The sequence below is a fragment of the Aquarana catesbeiana genome, linkage group LG01 (assembly GCF_042186555.1).
Source record: "Aquarana catesbeiana isolate 2022-GZ linkage group LG01, ASM4218655v1, whole genome shotgun sequence".
Lineage (NCBI taxonomy): Eukaryota > Metazoa > Chordata > Amphibia > Anura > Ranidae > Aquarana > Aquarana catesbeiana.
The window spans coordinates 535,979,832-536,002,210 of NC_133324.1; the positions used below are offsets into that span (position 1 = coordinate 535,979,832).

The 22,379-nt window shown below is 44.6% G+C and overlaps 1 protein-coding gene across 4 annotated transcripts in view; it reads right to left on the bottom strand.

Moving 5' to 3' along the window:
* The window catches only part of TIMM44 (translocase of inner mitochondrial membrane 44), an 822,359-nt gene that overhangs the window by 428,966 nt on the left and 371,014 nt on the right, over positions 1 to 22,379 (bottom strand). For all 4 annotated transcript variants that reach the window (XM_073594831.1, XM_073594823.1, XM_073594814.1 and 1 more), the window contains one exon: positions 21,573 to 21,712. In XM_073594831.1, the coding sequence (XP_073450932.1) occupies positions 21,573 to 21,712 (140 nt within the window). The remainder of the gene's footprint in view (positions 1 to 21,572; positions 21,713 to 22,379) is intronic.

The following is a 22,379-nucleotide window of genomic DNA, read 5'->3' on the forward strand; positions in this document are numbered from 1 at the left end:
CTGGCCTTAGTGGAAGGGACCATGGATCCTCCACTGCCATCTTTACGATTTCTGCATACCATGACCTTCTGGGCCATGCTGGTGCTGCCAGAATTACCGGTTCTCTTTTCAGCTTGATCCTGCAAAGAAGTCGAGGCAGCAATTGAATAGGGGGAAATGCATAGATCAGTGAAAGCTGATCCTACGGTATCACCAACACATCTGTTCTGCATGCGAATGGATCCTTTGTTGTGGATACAAAGTTGACTAACTTTATGTTGAACTGGACGCTAGAAGATCTACGTCCGGAGTCCCCTATCTTTGACAAACAGCCCGAAAATATGTCGGAGTGAAGAAACCATTCCCCTGGGAATAACTGCTGGCGACTTAAGTAGTTGCCAATTCTCTATTCCCGGAATGAAGACTGCTGATGGACACGGAATATTTCTTTCTGCCCAAGTTAGAATATGGTTCACCTCTCTCTGCGCTGAGAGACTCTTGTTGCCCCCTTGGTGATTGATATAGGCCACAGCCGTGGCATTGATGGATTGGATCCTGACAGGACAATCCCTTAACCTGAAAGTCCAGGTCTTTAGAGCCAGACGCACTGCCCGAATCTCTAGGATGTTGATGGGCAAGGCTCTTCCGCTTCTTGACCACTGTCCTTGGACAGTTGTCTTCTTTAGTACTGCCCCCCAGCCTGAAAGGCTGACATCTGTCATTACCGCTTTCCAGATAACAGGTCTGAAGCATTTTCCTTTCAGCAGATTCTGGTTAGTACCCACCAATTAAGGCTTTGTGGGGACAGCCGCACTGGCAAGTCCAAAGCTTGGATCGTCTTGTTAGCAGATAGAATACTGTTTTGCAACAAATGGATATGGAATGGAATGGAACTGGGCATAGGGAACTGCGTCGAATAAAGCCACGATCCTTTCTAACAACCTCATGCAAAAGGTGAATGGAGGGATCTCCTTCTGACCTGACCATCCGCACCAACTCTCTTATGGAGTTGCTTTTTTTTGCCTGGCAAGAACACCCTTTTTCTGGGCTGTATCATATGATCAGACCCAAATACTCCAGCTTTTTAGCAGTTTTAAGGGAGACCTCACTAGGTTGAGAACGTAACCCAGACTTTTCCATGTAACTGGTTGTAATGCGTACACCTTACTCCAAACACCGATTGGTCTATTAGCAATAGATCGTCTAGGTATGCCAAGACTGTTTAAGCCCTGTGCCCTTGACCTGGCTAGAGGTGGGGATAGCACTTTTGTGAACACTCGGGGTGCTGTAGCTCGCCCGAAGGGCAAGGCTATAAACTGAAATGCTGCTATTCTACTTCGAAACGCAGAACCTTTGGTGAGCGGGAAATATATGGACATGCAGATATGCATCTCTGATGCCGATAGACGCCAGAAGTTTTTCTCCTTGTAGGATAGAAACTACTGAACTGATCAACTCCATAGGAAGGAGCGGATCCTCAGGAACTGATTTAGATTCTTTTAGATCTAGAATGGATCTGTTGAATTTCTGCGTGGATCTGTACATGTTCAGGAAACACATGAAAAAAAGCAGTGAAGGTTTTAAGGAACCTAAGAAAAAACAGAACTATCAGCTGTCTCTACTAGAGGTAGCTTGAAAGCAGCACGAACCATCTCTGTAAGAGATTTGTACCAGCAATCTCTCAGATTGCGAGGCTGAAAAAAGGTTCAACTCCAGTTGTCTCATTGGCAGAGGAGTAATCGGTTTGCCTTTCTTCCTGATCACCTGAGGGTAACCCTTCATCCTCTACCCACTGTTCCCTTGATAAGGGATCTAAGGTGGGGAAGGGGTATCTAACACGCTTCCTATCCTTAGATAGAGGATGCAGTTAAAGTCGCTAATTTTCCTTCTAGGCCCTGCAGGGCGGAGGAAAAACGCATTTTCAATCATGTATACAGGGGCTGAATGTTTTTTCCTCTTAGAGTCTGACGGTGGAGGCTGTCCCCACTGCCTAGAGGTAGCTGCCCCTGGCGCAGGGGAAGGAGTCACATAGTTACATAGTAGGTGAGGTTGAAAAAAGACACAAGTCCATCAAGTCCAACCTATCTGTGTGATTATGTGTCAGTATGACATTGTATATCCCTGTATGTTGCGGTCATTCAGGTGATTATCTAATAGTTTCTTGAAGCTATCAATGCTCCCTGCTGAGACCACCGCCCGTGGAAGGGAATTCCACATCCTTGCCGCTCTTACAGTAAAGAACCCTCTACGTAGTTTAAGGTTAAACCTCTTTTCTTCTAATTGTAATGAGTGGCCACGAGTCTTATTAAACTCTCTTCTGCGAAAAAGTTTTATCCCTATTGTGGGGTCACCAGTACAGTATTTGTAAATTGAAATCATATCCCCTCTCAAGCGTCTCTTCTCCAGATAGAATAAGTTCAGTGCTTGCAACCTTTCCTCATAACTAAGATCCTCCATACCCTTTATTAGCTTTGTTGCCCTTCTTTGTACTCGCTCCATTTCCAGTACATCCTTCCTGAGGACTGGTGCCCAGAACTGGACAGCATACTCCAGGTGCGGCCGGACCAGAGCCTTGTAGAGTGGGAGAATTATCGTTTTATCTCTTGCGTTGATCCCCCTTTGCCAATATTCTGTTTGCTTTATTAGCAGCAGCTTGGCATTGCATGCCATTGCTGAGCCTATCATCTACTAGGACCCCCAGGTCCTTTTCCATCCTAGATTCCCCCAGAGGTTCTCCCCCCAGTGTATAGATTGCATTCATATTTTTGCCACCCAAATGCATTATTTTACATTTTTCTACATTGAACCTCATTTGCCATGTAGTCACCCACCCCATTCATTTGTTCAGGTCTTTTTGCAAGGTTTCCACACCCTGCTTAGCTTAGTATCATCTGCAAATACAGAGATTGAACTGTTTATCCCATCCTCAAAGTCGTTTATAAACAAATTAAATAGGATTGGTCCCAGCACAGAACCCTGGGGAACCCCACTACCCACCCCTGACCATTCTGAGTACTCCCCATTTATCACCACCCTCTGAACTCGTCCTTGTAGCCAGTTTTCAATCCATGTACTCACCCTATGGTCCATGCCAACGGACCTTATTTTGTACAGTAAACGTTTATGGGGAACTGTGTCAAATGCTTTTGCAAAATCCAGATACACCACATCTACGGGCCTTCCTTTATCTAGATGGCAACTCACCTCCTCATAGAAGGTTAATAGATTGGTTTGTCAAGAACAATTCTTCATGAATCCATGCTGATTACTGCTAATGATATCGTTCTTATTACTAAAATCTTGTATATAGTCCCTTATCATCCTTTCCAAGAGTTTACATACTATTGATGTTAGGCTAACTGGTCTGTAATTCCCAGGGATGTATTTTGGGCCCTTTTTAAATATTGGTGCTACATTGGCTTTTCTCCAATCAGCTGGTACCATTCCAGTCAATAGACTGTCTGTAAAAATTAGGAACAACGGTCTGGCAATCACTTGACTGAGTTCCCTAAGTACCCTCGGATGCAAGCCATCTGGTCCCGGTGATTTATTAATGTTAAGTTTCTCAAGTCTAATTTTAATTCTGTCCTCTGTTAACCATGGAGGTGCTTCCTGTGGTGTGTCATGAGGATAAACACTGCAGTTTTGGTTAATGAAGCCCCCCGATTCACTCGTGAAGACTGAGGAGAAGAATAAATTCAATACCTTCGCCATCTCCCCATCCTTTGTAACCAGATGTCCTTCCTCATTCTTTATGGGGCCAATATGGTCTGTCCTCTCTTTTTTACTGTTTACATACTTAAAGAATTTCTTGGGATTTTTTTTTGCTCTCCTCCGCTATGTGTCTTTCATGTTCTATCTTAGCCGTCCTAACTGCACCCTTACATTTCTTGTTGCATTCTTTATAAAGTCTGAATGCTGAGGATGATCCCTCAACCTTGTATTTTTTGAAGGCCTTCTCCTTTGCTTTTATATGCATTTTTACATTGGAGCTAAGCCATCCAGGATTTGTGTTCGCTCTTTTAAATTTATTACCCAATGGGATACATTGGCTAATGCCCTTATTTAATATGCTCTTAAAGCAAACCCATCTCTCCTCCGTATTCTTTGTTCCTAATATTTTATCCCAATTTATGCCTTTTAGCAAGGTTTGTAGTTTAGGGAAGTTGGCTCTTTTGAAATTCAGTGTCTTTGTGTTCCCTTCATGTTTCCTATTTGTGTGATTTATACTGAAACTAATTGACCTGTGATCACTGTTACCTAAATTGCCCCGTATTTCCACATCCGTGATCAGGTCTGTATTGTTGGTAATCAGTAGATCCAGTAATGTTTTATTTCTAGTTGGTGCGTCTACCATCTGACCCATAAAATTGTCCTGCAAGACATTAAGGAACTGGCGAGCCTTAAATGAATGCGCGGTTCCCTCCGCCCAGTCTATGTCTGGATAATTAAAATCCCCCATTATGATAACACTTCCCATCCTTGCTGCTAATCCAATTTGTGATAGGAGATCCGTCTCCACTTCCTCCCTCAGGTTAGGGGGCCTATAGCATACTCCCAGTATTATTTTCCCCTTAGCTTCATCCCTTTGGAGCTCTACCCGTAAGGATTCCACCTCCTCTCTAGCTCCCTCAGTGATGTCATCTCTCACATTCGCTTGTACATTATTCTTGATATATAGGCATACCCCTCCCCCTCTTTTACCCTCTCTATCCTTGCGGTATAGGGTATACCCTTGAATGTTTGCCAGCCAATCATGAGAGCTGTTGAACCAGGTCTCTGAAATTCCCACAAAATCCAAATCCTCCTTGTACAACAGTATCTCTAGTTCACCCATCTTGTCCGCCATGCTCCTGGCATTGGTGAACATGCCACATAGTTTAGACCGGTCGCATGTTGTCCTCGTATTGGGTGTTTCGAGATTGCAACTAGGACTTGCTACTATACTTACCTTGTGTTTTTGTGCTTTGGTTAACCTATCACTAATGCCCCCAATACTACCCTCTTGAATATCTTCCGCGCTGGCTATCTCTGTCTCTGGACCCTCCCCCCCATCGGCTAGTTTAAAAACCCCTCTAACTTTTTGGCCATCTTCATTCCCAGCAGATCTGCACCCTCCTCATTTAGGTGCAGTCCGTCCCTTCTATAGTACCGGTTACCGAGAAGTCGGCCCAGTCCTCCAGGAACCCAAACCCCTCCCTCAGTTTAAATAAAAGGAAGTTTATACCTTCTTTTGGACAAAAGAGTACCTTTCTGTCTAGAAATCATTTGGATGTATTTGGTCAAATCTTCCCCAATGAAAAAGTAAACTAGTCAGAAGCCTTTTTGCAAGATGCTTCGTCTGACCAACTTTTTAACCACAGGGTCCTACGCATGTGTTTCAGCACAAGCGCAAGGCGGGACGCTTGGTGGATAGAGTCTTTTATGGCGTCTATGGCAAAACATAGCGCCTTTGGTAGGAGGATTTTAACAAAAAATTCCAACTTCTTAGCTGTTGGATCCTTAAGTATTTGTGCATCTTTATTGATGCTGGAAATCGTAGCGTCTATTGCTGGTACTTTCCATCCTTTGTGAATTTTTCCTCCATGATAGAGAACTGAGAAACTCTTTGGGAGGGAAAAAATGCTTATCCGGATGATGCTATTCAGCATAAATAAGCCCTTCTAGAAATGCATGAAAAAGGCTTTAAAAGTTTTTTTTTTTTAAAAACCCAGGGAAGGGACCGAACTTTGAGCTGACTGTTAGGAGTAGCATAAAAAGTGGACTGAACCATCTCTGTAAGAGTTTGTATCATCAATCTGTCAGATTGTGTTGCAAGGTTGCATAAGGTTCAACTGTTTCCTCCGCAGAGGAAAATTAGGCTTGGTTTTTCCCCGTGATCACCTGAGGGTAATACCTCATCCTGTGCCCACTGTTCCTTTGGAAAAAGGGGTTTGAGGTGGGGGAGGGGGATCTAGCGCGCTTCCTATCCTCTTGGATGGAGGATGCAATCAAAGCCGCTAATCTTCCTTCTAAGCCCTGCAGGGCAGAGGAAAATGCATCTTCAGTCACATATATAGGGGCTTAAGTGTGAGAAGCAGTTGCACCACCAATTGCTTCCAATGACTCACCCTGGCTTGCCATGTCAGGTATCCCTGGAGAGGATGACAGTGTGGAGGCATGACTGGAGTTTCCAGCGCCTAGGGGTGGAATCCTTGGTACCTTTGTGGTAGCTCTGGAAGTCATGGTGCTAAGCACAACAGCAGAGGCACTTTAAGAAAAAAAAAATTATGGTATTTGGTGAATAGTTTTAGCAAAAAACAATGTCACCATAAGGATCAGCCCTTTGATGCTGAGTAACCATATTTCCTGTACTGGAAATGCCTTACACACCTTTACATGCCCAGCGCTCCTGTGTTCCTTAGTGTGACAGACTTCTGTCTTCAGCATATGAACTGAGAGCTGTTAAGCCTCAGGTGAGAACCTGATTAGGCGTCCTCAGCGTCTTCCACCCTAGTGTATGCGCCCGTGTGCTCCATGTGGAAGTGACGTCCCGCACACGGCGCCGCCTATCTGTGAGCCACGCCCCTCTGCAATACCCACCCCCCTCCTTGTTTTAAAAATAACACTAGTCCGCGCGTGAGGACAGCATTTGGGTCTGCAGATGCAGGCCCGAGGGGGAGGAGGCGGCGCCGGCCGCCAGACTTTTAGAGTCTGCAATGCTATACAGGGGCTGAATGCCTGTCCAGGCTCAACAAGAGCAAGTCTGATAATACAAACAGTGGAAGCTCTCCAGGAGGGGAGGGGGAGGGGAATTTATGTCAGCAGTGTTTGTTTGGCTCCCAGTTTTAAAGGAAGACTTCACTTTATACAAAAAAATGCAAATGGCTGTTTTTGTATGTTCATAAACTACTGCTGTACCCCCTTTAGATCCCTCAGAAGAGGAACACCATCTGTTCAATTAAGTACCCCCCCTCCGGCTGCTGGGACCACACCTGCTGCTATATCTGGACACACAGCTGCTAAAAAAGGCACTGAACAATGTAAGTGTAATATACTCCCTCTAGAGGTGACATTTTTAAAGGGTCCTTTGGACCTGTATAATACCCCTCAGGACAACTTTAGGTAATGTAGCAAGACCAAAAAGAGTCCTGGTTCCTAGGGTCCAGCCTTCAAAGAGAAGCGTTACAGGCAAAACCTCATTCTTATGCGAGGCCCGGGTACCATCCTGTGGCCGCAGTGGCGTGGATGGATCCGGTTGTGGAGGTTTTTTAAAACCTGCATGGATCCCTCCTGGAGCTCCTCAGAGCACATTTTCACTCATGACCAACACCTTAGACACTGGCGAAAAAACTGATGTGCTCCTGGAAGGAGGAGGGGTTATATAGGGAGTGAACTTCCTTGATTGGGTATACCAGTGTCAACACCTGAAGGTGGCCCATAACCCATTAATTACTTAAGGCTCTGTGTCCCATGATGTACGATAAAGAAAAATGTATATTTATATTTATTTACAGTAGGGCAAAAAAGTATTTAGTCAACCACCAATTGTGCAAGTTCTCCCACTTAAAAAGATGAGAGGCCTGTAATTGTCATCATAGGTATACCTCAAGTATGAGAAACAACATGTGGAAACAAATCCAGACAATCACATTGTCTTATTTTTGAAAGAATTTATTTGCAAATTATGGTGGAAAATAAGTATTTGGTCATCTACAAACAAGCAAGATTTCTGGCTCTTACAGACCTGTATCTTCTTTAAGAGGCTCCTCTGTCCCCCACTCATTACCTGTATTAATGGCACCTGTTTGAACTTGTTATCAGTATAAAAGACACCTGTCCACAACCTCAAACAGTCACACTCCAAACTCCACTATGGTGAAGACCAAAGAGCTGTCGATGGACACCAGAAACAAAAGTGTAGACCTGTACCAGGCTGGGAAGACTGAATATGCAATAGGCAAGCAGCTTGGTGTGAAGAAATCAACTGTGGGAGCAATAATTAGAAAATGGAAGACATACAAGACCACTGATAATCTCCCTCGATCTGGGGCTCCACGCAAGATCTCACCCCGTGGGGTCAAAATGATCACAAGAACGGTGAGCAAAAATCCCAGAACCACACGGGGGGGACCTAGTGAATGACCTGCAGAGAGCTGGGACCAACATAACAAAGGCTACCATCAGTAACACTACCCTGCCAGGGATTCAGATCCTGCAGTGCCAGACGTGTCCCCCTGCTTAAGCCAGTACATGTCTGGGCCCGTCTAAGGTTTGCTAGAGAGCATTTGGATGATCCAGAAGAGGATTTGGAGAATGTCATTTGGTCAGATGAAACCAAAGTAGAACTGTTTGGTAGAAACACAACTCGTCGTGTTTGGAGGAGAGAGAATGCTGAGTTGCAACCAAAGAACACCATACCTACTGTGAAGCATGGGGGTGGCAACATCATGCTTTGGGGCTGTTTCTCTGCAAAGGGAACAGAACGACTGATCCGTGTACATGAAAGAATGAATGGGGCCATGTATCGTGAGATTTTGAGAGCAAACCTCCTCCCATCAGCAAGGGCATTGAAGATAAAACGTGGCTGGGTCCTTTCAGCATGACAATGATCCCAAACACACCGCCCGGGCAACGAAGGAGTGGCTTCGTAAGAAGCATTCCAAGGCCCTGGAGTGGCCTAGCCAGTCTCCAGATCTCAACCCCATAGAAGACCTTTGGAGGGAGTTGAAAGTCCGTGTTGCCCAGCGACAGCCCCAAAACATCACTGCTCTAGAGGAGATCTGCATGAAGGAATGGGCCAACATACCAGCAACATTGTGTGACAACCTTGTGAAGATTTACAAAAAACGTTTGACCTCTGTCATTGCCAACAAAGGATATATAACAAAGTATTGAGATGAACTTTTGATATTGCCCAAATACTTATTTTCCACCATAATTTGCAAATAAATTCTTTCCAAATCAGAGAATGTGATTGGATTTGTTTCCATATTTTGTCTCTCATAGTTGAGGTATACCTATGATGACAATTACAGGCCTCACTCATCTTTTTACGTGGGAGAACTTGCACAATTGGTGGCTGACTAAATACTTTTTTGCCCCACTGTATATTATATTATTAAAAGGTACTTATAAAGCGCTGTCAATTTACGCAGCGCTTTACATATACATTGTACATTCACATCACTCCCTACCCTCAAGGAGCTTACAATCTAATATCCCTAACTCACATTCATATACTAGGACCAATTTAGACAGAAGCCAATTAACCTACCAGCATGTCTTTTTTGGAGTGTGGGAGGAAACCGGAGTACCTGTAGGAAACCCACGCGGGCACAGGGAGAACATGCAAACTCCAGGCAGGTAGTGTCTTAGTTGGGATTTGAACCAGCGACACTTTTTACTGCTAGGCAGGAGTGCTATCCACTACACCACTATATTATATTTAACAAATGTTGAGGGTGGAGTGCACACGATCCAATGTAGCAGTGCTATATATGGCCCTTCCACAGGCCATATATATAAAAAAAAATAAATCAATTGGGATTGCTGCACTTAAAATTTATTAGAAAAGACATCAATTTAAATTCCATTCAGTGTCAAATGCATGACGGTTTCGTGCTGTACAGATAACGCCCTTCTTCAGAACAAGACACATACAATAATGGTGATCTTTACAAATATATATATATACACATACACACACACACTCTTCTCTCAGATGGGATCAGTCAGTCAATCCATGCCAATAGGGTTAATTAACAAAATAGAAAAAAACCATGTAGACATATGTGGAATCATGGGTCATCAGGTGCTATCACTTTTCTCATTACATTCGATATGCACTAAAGAAGAACAAACACATAGTGAATATATATATATATATAAATATATATATATATATATATATATATATATATATATATATATATATATATATATATATATATATATATATATATATATATATATATATATATATATATATATATATAATCAGCTATATTAAACAATAATAAATCATCATTTTTGTGAATTTATACAAAAAGGGAAGAAAAAAAAAGTAGAGCAAGAATAAATTAAAGAAATAAATATAAATCAAAAATCATAATTTAACCACTTATCCACTGGGCACTTAAACCCCCTTCCTAACCAGACCAATTTTCAGCTTTCGGTGCTCTCACATTTTGAATGACAATTACTCTTTAATGCAACACTGTACCTATATGAAATTTTTGGCCTTTTTTCACACAAATAAAGCTTTCTTTTGGTGGTATTTAATTTTTATTTTTTGCACTATAAAAGAAAAAAGACCGAAAATTCTGTAAAAAAATGCATTTTTCTTTGTTTCTGTTATAAAATTTTGCAAATTAATAATTTTTCTTCATAAATTTTGGCCAAAGTTTATACTGCTACATATCATTGGTAAAAATAACCCAAATCGGTGTATATTATTTGGTCTTTGTGAAAGTTATAGAGTCCACAAGCTATGGTGCCAATCTCTGAAAATTGATCACACCTGATGTACTGACGGTCTATCTCATTTCTTGAGACCCTAACATGCCAGAAAAGTACAAATACCCCCCAAATGACCCCTTTTTGGAAAGAAGACATTCCAAGATATTTAGAAAGATGCATGGTGAGTTTTTTGAAGTTGTAATTTTTTCCCACAATTCTTTGCAAAAATCAAGATTTTTTTTTTCTTTTTCACAAAATTGTTATATTAGCAGGTTATTTCTCCCACACAGCATAAGCATAGCACAAATTACACCCCAAAACACATTCTACTACTCATCCTGAGTACGGCGATACTACATGTGTGAGACTTTTACACAGTGCGGCCACATACAGAGGCCCAACATGCAGGGAGCACCATCAGGCGTTCTTGGAGCTTAAATACACATATAATTTCTTGACTACCTCTTACACTTTTGAAGGCCCTGGAGCACCAGGACAATGGAAATGCCTAAAAAAATGACCCAATTTTGGAAAGAAAACAACCCAACGCATAATCTATGAGGCACAATGAGTCCTTTGAACATGTCATTTTTTTCTACAAGTTTTTGGAAAATGTGTAAAGAAAATGAAAATGCTTTTTTTTTTTTTTTTTTTTTTTTTACACAAAGTTGTCCATTTATACAATATTTCTAACACATAGCATGTACATACCAAAAATTACACCCCAAAATAGATACCACATGTGGGAGACTTTTACACAGCCTGGCCACATAGAGAGGCCCAACATGCAGGGAGCACCGTCAGGTGTTCTAGGAACATAAGTTTCAAATCCAATTTGACTACCCATTACACTTTTGTGAGGCACTCTAGTGGCACGGCTGAGCATGAATGGGGATGGCTGAGGAAGGCTGAGGATGGACCGACGGCTGGCTGGCTGGCTGAGGATGGACCGACGGCTGGCTGGCTGGCTGAGGATGGACCGACGGCTGGCTGGCTGGCTGAGGATGGACCGACGGCTGGCTGGCTGGCTGAGGATGGACCGACGGCTGGCTGGCTGAGGATGGACCGACGGCTGGCTGGCTGAGGATGGACCGACGGCTGGCTGGCTGGCTGAGGATGGACCGACGGCTGGCTGGCTGGCTGGCTGAGGACGGACCGACGGCTGGCTGGCTGGCTGAGGACGGACCGACGGCTGGCTGGCTGGCTGAGGACGGACCGACGGCTGGCTGGCTGGCTGAGGACGGACCGACGGCTGGCTGGCTGGCTGAGGACGGACCGACGGCTGGCTGGCTGGCTGAGGACGGACCGACGGCTGGCTGGCTGGCTGAGGACGGACCGACGGCTGGCTGGCTGGCTGAGGACGGACCGACGGCTGGCTGGCTGGCTGAGGACGGACCGACGGCTGGCTGGCTGAGGATGGACGGACCGACGGCTGGCTGGCTGAGGATGGACGGACCGACGGCTGGCTGGCTGAGGATGGACGGACCGACGGCTGGCTGGCTGAGGATGGACGGACCGACGGCTGGCTGGCTGAGGATGGACGGACCGACGGCTGGCTGGCTGAGGATGGACGGACCGACGGCTGGCTGGCTGAGGATGGACGGACCGACGGCTGGCTGGCTGAGGATGGACGGACCGACGGCTGGCTGGCTGAGGATGGACGGACCGACGGCTGGCTGGCTGAGGATGGACGGACCGACGGCTGGCTGGCTGAGGATGGACGGACCGACGGCTGGCTGGCTGAGGATGGACGGACCGACGGCTGGCTGGCTGAGGATGGACGGACCGACGGCTGGCTGGCTGAGGATGGACGGACCGACGGCTGGCTGGCTGAGGATGGACGGACCGACGGCTGGCTGGCTGAGGATGGACGGACCGACGGCTGGCTGGCTGAGGATGGACGGACCGACGGCTGGCTGGCTGAGGATGGACGGACCGACGGCTGGCTGGCTGAGGATGGACGGACCGACGGCTGGCTGGCTGAGGATGGACGGACCGACGGCTGGCTGGCTGAGGATGGACGGACCGACGGCTGGCTGGCTGAGGATGGACGGACCGACGGCTGGCTGGCTGAGGATGGACGGACCGACGGCTGGCTGGCTGAGGATGGACGGACCGACGGCTGGCTGAGGATGGCTGGCTGGCTGAGGATGGACGGACCGACGGCTGGCTGGCTGGCTGAGGATGGACGGACCGACGGCTGGCTGGCTGGCTGAGGATGGACCGACGGCTGGCTGGCTGGCTGAGGATGGACCGACGGCTGGCTGGCTGGCTGAGGATGGACCGACGGCTGGCTGGCTGGCTGAGGATGGACCGACGGCTGGCTGGCTGGCTGAGGATGGACCGACGGCTGGCTGGCTGGCTGAGGATGGACCGACGGCTGGCTGGCTGGCTGAGGATGGACCGACGGCTGGCTGGCTGGCTGAGGATGGACCGACGGCTGGCTGGCTGGCTGAGGATGGACCGACGGCTGGCTGGCTGGCTGAGGATGGACCGACGGCTGGCTGGCTGGCTGAGGATGGACCGACGGCTGGCTGGCTGGCTGAGGATGGACCGACGGCTGGCTGGCTGGCTGAGGATGGACCGACGGCTGGCTGGCTGGCTGAGGATGGACCGACGGCTGGCTGGCTGGCTGAGGATGGACCGACGGCTGGCTGGCTGGCTGAGGATGGACCGACGGCTGGCTGGCTGGCTGAGGATGGACCGACGGCTGGCTGGCTGGCTGAGGATGGACCGACGGCTGGCTGGCTGGCTGAGGATGGACCGACGGCTGGCTGGCTGAGGATGGACGGCTGGCTGGCTGAGGATGGACGGCTGGCTGGCTGAGGATGGACGGCTGGCTGGCTGAGGATGGACGGCTGGCTGGCTGAGGATGGACGGCTGGCTGGCTGAGGATGGACGGCTGGCTGGCTGAGGATGGACGGCTGGCTGGCTGAGGATGGACGGCTGGCTGGCTGAGGATGGACGGCTGGCTGGCTGAGGATGGACGGCTGGCTGGCTGAGGATGGACGGCTGGCTGGCTGAGGATGGACGGCTGGCTGGCTGAGGATGGACGGCTGGCTGGCTGGCTGGCTGGCTGGCTGGCTGAGGATGGACGGCTGGCTGGCTGAGGATGGACGGCGGTCTGTTTACAAGTGACCGCTCCGTCATTTGACAGAGTGATCATGTGGTAAACGGTCGCTGTCAGCGGTCATTTTACCGTGATGGATATTCCCGGGTGCGCGCCCCAGGAAGCAAGATTCTGGGAGGACGTCAATGTACGCCTTCCCAGAATTATCGAGCCTCACTGTAGCCGTCATTCGGCTATAGCACGGTTGTTAAGTGGTTAATCCATTGGGCAATAATGTATTTAAACGATGTATCCATTGTACCTCCCGTTTTTTAAAGGTTAATTCTCTATTTTTTAACATTTTGTTAGACCATGTAGCTGTTTCACACAGCCCTCATTAGCGCTACATTTCCACTCACCTCGTGTTTACAAAATTTTAGTCACATTTATATGTAGCTGCTCTAGTTTTTCCAAAATAGCGCAGTTTTAATTTTCCACCCAATTCTCTATTCCCGCCACATCTATTCTTAGATATACCATCTATATCCTTAATTGAGAAACAGTATGTCCCTTCTCTAAAAAATGCCTGACTAAAGGTAGTTTATCTAATTTGTCTCTAATAGAATACTTGTGTCTGGCAATCCTATCTTTGACTTTTTGAGTGGTTTCTCCCACATATAATAACCCACAAGGGCACTTTATTATGTATATAACGTAAGATGATTGACAAGTATAATGATTCTTAATATCAATATTATACCCTTTACGTGGATGGGAAAAGGATTTCCCTTTTATCATACTGTTGCATCAAATGCAGCAGAGCAGGGAAAAGAGCCAAAATTGAGTGGTCCCAGAAATGCGGTAAGAGGTGAGGGAGGATGGTATTGATCAGATTTGACTAATCTATCGTCCGACCTACACATATTAATACTCGACATCACCCTTTCATCTCACAATTCCATCCTTATTCCACTAAGGTTTATAACATAAAAAAAAACTCTGGTCTATCCTGTATGATAGTTATCCGTCAGTGCAGGAATTCCAGTTTCCTCCTTTACCCTCCTATCGTCGAGGTCGGACGAGAGACAGATTAGTCAAATCTAATATATATGCCAGGACAGTTCAAACACCCCCCAAATGACCCCTTTTTGGAAAGTTGACACCCCAAGGTATTTGTTGAGAGGCATATTGAGCGCATGAGAGATTTAAATTTTTTACCTCAAGTTTTTATTTACATTTTATTTATTTTTTACGCAAAGTTGTCACTTAAGATATTTCTCACACATGCCATGTGCATATGTGGAATTATACCCCAAAAACATATTCTGCTATTTCTCCCGAGTATGTGGATTCCACATGTGAGATTTTTTGGCAGTCTAGCCAAGTACAGGACCCCAAAATCCAACAAGCACCTTCAGGCTTTTAAAGGGCAATAATTTCTCATTAAAGTTCCTGACTACCTATTACAGTTTCGGAGACCCTGAAATAGTTACATAGTCAGGTTGTTAAAAAAGACACAAGTCCATCTAGTTCAGCAACAAAAAATAAATATAATCCCATATACACAATCCTTTACCCACCGTTGATCCAGAGGAAGGCGAAAAACCCCAGCAAAGCATGCTCCTATTTGCTATAGCAGGGGAAAAAAATCCTTCCTGATCCCCCGAGAGGCAACTGGATCAACTTTACTTATAGATGTTAGTACCCAGTTATATTATGTACATTTAGTAAAGAATCCAAGCTCTACAGAGCTTGCCAGAACTACCTCTGGAGGTAGTCTATTCCACAACCAACACCAACTGGTGCCCAAAACTGAACTGCATATTCCAGATGAGGTCTTGCTAATGATTTGTACAGGGGCAAAATTATATCTCTCTCTGGCCAGGATAGTAAAAAACACACATCTCAAATTACCCAGTTTTGGAAAGTGGACACCCCAAGGTATTTACTAAGAGGCATGGTGAGTATTTTGCAGATCTCAATTGTTGCCACGAGATTTTGGAAAATGAAGAAAACACAATTGTATTTTTTTCTTTTCATGAATCAATTTTCAAAACCTTGAGACTAAAAATAAGATCTGCAAAATAATCACCATGCCTCGTATCAAATTCCTTAAAGTACCTAAAGTATATAATTTACAAAAAGGGGTCATTTGGGGGAAGGGGGGTTTGTACTATCCTGGCATTTCAGGGCCTCCGAAACTGTGATAGGCGGTGAGGAACTGACATGAGGAAACAAACACCTTGAAAGCCTGACAGGTGGTCCATGGAGAACATAGAGGTGGTTAGGCTGCCAAAAAGTCTCTCATATGTGGTATCTTCATACCCAGGACATATAGCAGAATATATTTTTGGGTGTTATTCCACATATACCCATTTAATGTGTATGCAATATATAAGTGACAACTTTGTGTAAACAAAAATAAATATCAAACTTTTTTTTGTAAATTTCCAAAATTTGTGGCAAAAAATAAAATCTTCCATGGACTCAACATGCTCTCAGCAAATAGCTTGGGATGTCTACTTTCTAAAAAAAGGGGTAATTTGGGAAAGGGGGGGGTGTTTTACTATCATGGCATTTTAGCGCCTCAAGAAACGTGTTAGGCAGTCAGAAAGTAAAAGCTGCATAAATTCCAGTATACACTATATATATATATATATATATATATATATATATATATATATATATATATATATATATATATATATATATATATACACACACACATACATACATATATATATATACACACACACACACACAGTACCATAGTTTGTAGACGTTATAACTTTCACACAAACCAATATTTACCAAATACATGTAGCAGAACACATTTTGGCCTAAATTTAAAGAAATTTTAGTTTATTGAAAAATGTCTTTTTTTCCATTTATGCCACAAAAATAAAAAACCCAGTGGTGATCAAATATCACCAAAAGAAAGCTCTACTTGTGCGAAAAAAAAGGACATAAACTTAGTTTGGGTACAGCGTTGCATGACCGCACAATTACCAGTTAAATTAGCGCAGTGTTGAATAGCAAAAAAATGCCCTGGTGAGGAAGGGGGTAAAACCTTTTGGAGGTCAAGTGGCTAAATTACCCACCTCCCGCCCACCATATAAGGAAATGACGGCGGGGGTGGTTCTGTTGTTCTGGGACGACATCATATGATGTTGCCCAACTCTCGCTGAGGGTGGGAGAGCTGTGTCCCTGGGACACGGGCACATCCTGGATCTTGGTAAAGAGCATATGACGTGGCTCTTTACCCATGTGATCAGCTGTGTCCAAATACAGTTGATCACATGTTAACAATGAAATGCTGGTTATGGGCTTTCCTCTCCTCACACTGACAGCGTGTGAGGTGAGGAGAGCAAATCCCCGGCATTTCCTCACAGGAGAGACCTGCACAGATAATTAGGGCCCTGATTATCAGTACAGCCCTAACAGTGCCCTTCAGTGATGCCAGTCAGTAACCAGTAGCATTGCCAATCAGTGCTCCTCATTGATGCCAATCAATGCTCCTCATTGATGCCAATCAGTGCCCCTCATTGATGCCAATCAGTGACCAGTGATGCCAATCAGCCTATCAGTGACCATCAGTGATGACTTTCAGTGCCTGCCCATCAGTGCCACCTAGTCTTTTTTTTTTTTTTTGCTAAAAAACGAAAAAACAGTGGCGATTGAATACCACCAAAAGAAAACGGTCTCCAAACAATGATAAAAATTGCAATTGGGTAAAGCGTTGCATGACCGCGCACTTGTCATTGAAAGTGCGACAGCTGAAAATTGTCCTGGGCAGGAAGGGGGTGAAAGTGCCCAGTACTGAAGTTGTTAAAGTTAGAATGTGTTTACAGGAGTATTAAGGACAGGTTAACTACTTAGGGACCCAGCCTTTTTCTGACATTTGTTTTTTACAAGTCAATCTATTTTTTGCTAGAAAATTACTTAGAACCCCCAAACATTATATGTTTTTTTTATCAGAGACCCTAGAGAATAAAATAGCGTTGCAATTTTTTGTCACGCAGTTTTTCAAACGTAATTTTTTGGGGAAAAAATACACAATGAATTAAAAAAAAAAAAACACACATAATATATACCCCACTTTTTTGTACGATATGAAAAATGGTGTTACACCGAGTAAATAGATACCCAACATGTCAATTGTGCGTGCTCGTGGAATGGCACCGAACTACAGTACTCATAAATCTCCATAGGGGACACTTTAGATTAGAGTTACAGAGGAGGTCTAGTGCTAGAATTATTGCGGCGATACTTCACGTGTGGTGCAAATACCGCTAACATATGTGGGCGTGACCTAGGAATGCGTTCACTACTGCGCATGAGAACAGGGACGGGGTGCTTTAAATGTTTTTTTAAATTATTAAAATTTTTATAGATTTTACATGGTCCCTTTAAAAAATAGATTTTTCATCACTTTTATTGCTATCGCAAGGAATGTAAACATCCCTTGCAACAATACAGCATGACAGGTCCTTTTTATGGAGAGATCTGGGGGGGGGGGGGGGGGATGGGGAGGGTTTATCTTTTGTTTTAAGAAAAAAAAACAAAAAAAACAAAAACAAAAAAAAAACCTTTTACATGGTCCGAGAACTGAAAGTCATGACGTCGCTCGGGTCCTCCAAGGGCATAGAGATGAGCGGTGGCCAGCTTGCCATCACTCATCTCTATGGGGAAAAAACACTGCAGACGCCGGATGGTTCCCGGGCTCACCGTTCGGTACGCCCGGGAAACAAACGGAAGCTGTGGGAGGGGCCACCTCTCCCTCCGCTTCTAAAAGCGATCCTGCCGGGAATCCGCCACTGGGATCACTTATCTGAAAGCTGGCTGCCTGAGGGAGAAGAAAACACCAGGGTTATGGGCATCTAGCTGCAGCCATAACCCCAGTATTTTTAACGTCAAAGTAATGACGTAAATATCCAGTTAGGTGGTCGGCAAGTGGTTAAATTACATTTGAAAGACAGGTTAAGTTGAAACTGTTCTGAAAAAATACATGTTAAGGGTAATTTTAGAGGTTTCGTTTTAGGGTTCGCTAACCACTTGCCGCCCCGTCCTATTGCAGATTGACATCCGCAATGTGGCTTTGTTATCCTGACTGGGAGTCGTATGACGTCCAGCAGAAGAAGCCGCTCAGGCGTGCCCGGTGGCGCGCAGTGCGGCGATCAGTGACGCTGTGTGTCGCTCCGACACACCGCATCTCCAATCATGGTAAATAGCCTATGACGTAGGCTCTTAACCACATGATCAGCTGTGACCAATCACAGCGGTAACCAGGAAGTGCGGGGATTCGGCTTTTCTCGGTTCGCGTTGACAGGGAGAGCCGATCGGCGGCTCTCCCGAAAGAAGATGGAGGGTCTGCGCTGATAATCATCGCATTATCAGCGCAGCCCCCATCAGAGGTGGCCACCACAGCTGTCAATCAGTGCCACCCGCGCCACCATAGTGCTGCATATTAGTGCCACATCAGTGCCCATTAGTGCAGCCCCATCAGTGCCCATCAGTTAAGGAGAAAACATAATGTTACAACAGAAAAATTAAGAAAACTTTTTTTTTTCTTCAAAAATGTCAGTCTTTTTTAATTCGTTTAGCAAAAAATAAAACCCAGTGGTGATCAAATACCGCCAAAAGAAATATTTATTTGTGGGAAGAATATGATAAAAATTTTGTTTTGGTACAGCGTTGCATGACCGCGCAATTGTCAGTGTGACAGCGTTGAAAGCTGAAAGTTGGCCTGGGCAAGAAGGGGGTGAAAGTGCCCTGTATTAAAGTGGTTAAAGGGCTAGTATAGTATATTGCAGGTTTTGATCTAATACAGCCACGAGTCTTTTTGGGAAAGATGCAACAAGTTTTTCACACCTGGATTTGGAGATCCTTTGCCATTCCTCCTTGCAGATCCTCTCCAGTTCTGTCAGGTTGGATGGTAAACGTTGGTGGACAGCTATTTTTAGGTCTCTCCAGAGATACTCAATTGGGCTTAAGTCAGGGCTCTGGCTGGGCCATTCAAGAACAGTCACGGTGTTATTGTGAAGCCACTCCTTTGTTATTTTAGCTGTGTGCTTAGGGTCATTGTCTTGTTGGAAGGTAAACCTTCGGTCCAGTCTGAGGTCCTGAGCACTCTGGAGAAGGTTTTCGTCCAGGATATCCCTGTACTTGGCCGCATTCATCTTTCCCTCAATTGCAACCAGTTCTGTCCCTGCAGCTGAAAAACACCCCCACAGCATGATGCTGCCACCACCATGCTTCACTGTTGGGACCGTATTGGACAGTTGATGAGCAGTGAGTGGTTTTCTCCACACATATCGCTTAGAATTAAGGCCAAAAAGTTCTATCTTGGTCTCATCAGACCACAGAATCTTATTTCTCACCATCTTGGAGTCCTTCAGGTGTTTTTTTTTTTAGCAAACTCCACGCGGGCTTTCATGTGTCTTGCACTGAGGAGAGGCTTCCGTCGGGCCACTCTGCCATAAAGCCCGACTGGTGGAGGGCTGCAGTGATGGTTGACTTTCTACAACCTTCTCCCATCTCTCGACTGCATCTCTGGAGCTCAGCCACAGTGATCTTTGGGTTCTTCTTGACCTCTCTCACCAAGGCTCTTCTCCCCCGATAGCTCAGTTCGGCCGGACGGCCAGCTCTAGGAAGGGCTCTGGTCGTCCCAAACGTCTTCCATTTAAGGATTATGGAGGCCACTGTGCTCTTAGGAACCTTAAGTGCAGCAGAATTTTTTTTTGTAACCTTGGCCAGATCTGTGCCTTGCCACAATTCTGTCTCTGAGCTCTTCAGGCAGTTACTTTGACCTCATGATTCTCATTTGCTCTGACATGCACTGTGAGCTGTAAGATCTTATATAGACAGGTGTGTGGCTTTCCTAATCAAGTCCAATCAGTATAATCAAACACAGCTGGACTCAAATGAAGGTGTAGAACCATCTCAAGGATGATCAGAAGAAATGGACAGCACCTGAGTTAAACATATGAGTGTTACAGCAAAGGGTCTGAATACTTAGGACCATGTCATATTTCAGTTTTTCTTTTTTAATAAATCTGCAAAAATGTCAATTCTGTGTTTTTCTGTCAATATGGGGTGCTGTGTGTACATTAATGTGGAAAAAATTAACGTAAATGATTTTAGCAAACGGCTGCAATATAACAAAAAGTGAAAATTTAAGGGGTTCTGAATACTATCCGTCCCCACTGTAGGTCCGATGAAGGTAACTCAGGGACTGCCCAAATATCTACCTGTATATCTATATACACACAATTATTTTTTTAATTCCTGATGTACATGACATGCATAGACATGTAGCAGTCCATTTGTCCATTTACACATTAAAAGGAAATACAGCAAGATTGATAGTTGGCAAACTTTTCCTATGCTAATTCTACGCAAAAAAATAAACTGTAGAAAAATGTTAATTGGTCAAATGTTCAATTGATTTCTGTCCTGGGTAACGAGGGTCGAAAACACTGTAGCTGGCCTTAATTGTTGTGAAATGCCTAGTTATTTAAGAACAGCAGCATTTGGTCAGTCAATCAGAAGCCCCTGCAGTTTCAGGCACTGGCATTTCAGAGGGAAGCTTTAGCTGTTAAAACTATCATCATGAAAGCACAGGTCTTGATTAGAGCACACATTATTGCATCCATGGAAGCTACCCAAGTACAGAATCTAGATCTAGGCTGGCCATGAGGTCTGAGTATTTTGAATGGGATTTTGAGGGCTTTTGATCATTGTAATATGTACAAATACTCTGCAGGACTTTGTCATCTGTTCTGGGACCAAATGTCTCACTGGAGAACCAAATTGCTGTGGGAAAATTTTCTTGGATTATACTATTAGTTATATGGTGGCATAATACTAATTATTAGCCATCATACATATCGTTACAACAGTTAGGTTACAAATAGAGCTCAGTAACTTGGGCAAAAATGCTTTCAATATGTTTTAGGGTAATATATACAGCTATATATATATATGTAATAAATTTCCGTTTCAACAAACAACTTTCTGTTCACTGCTTGACAATGTGGCCCTCTCTACCTTCCTGGAAAGGTTCACAGCTTCACATAATGCATACACAAATATCAATGCATACTTATTTGCTTCAAAAATCTTTTCTTCTTTGGATTCATCTACAGAATATTCACTCCTCTTTCTTAATCTGGAAGGTGGACGATAAGGCCCCGTTTGTACTAAAACACTTTCATCAATTTCTCTCTTTACAGTTTCAACTCCCTAAAAAAAAAAAAAAAATATGAAAGCTTTGTTTCTTTTTTCATACAATATATCACATAAACATAAAAGGACTACTCAACAAAATGGAATGTGTGTGTGTACAAATCTAAGAGACTATTGAAGGACATAAGAACTTACTCAGTAACCATGTGTATGTAGCGCGACCCTTAGGTGAACTGGACCTCTAGGAAACAAAATGTAAGCCAGCCCTTATAGCCTATATGACACCTCCAGCAAGCTTCCATTTGTAGTTAGAAGTACAAGAATAATGCTACTAACATATGAGGTGAGGCAGCTGTGTCCCTCAATGGACTCAAACAAAAGCATTACAGGAAAGCACAAAAATACTTTTGTTTCCAAAAGTATATGACGTCATATGACGTCCAGTCAGGATAACAGAGCCACTTCCCGCCCGGCCTATAACAGATTGGCGTCCGGAAAGTGGTTAATTTCCTCAGACCAATGAAAATCCGATGCCACTTTGGCTAAAGCCTGGTACACACTGACAGTATTTTTTTTTCGTAGGGCTGACAGGGGATGGCTTCCCTTACCCACCAGAACATTTCGATCAGCATTCTCAACCACTGGCTGAGAGCGCTGATCAGGAGCCTGGCTTCTGTTGGACCGATTGACATACACAGGCTGAATGTTGGCCGGTTTTTATTGA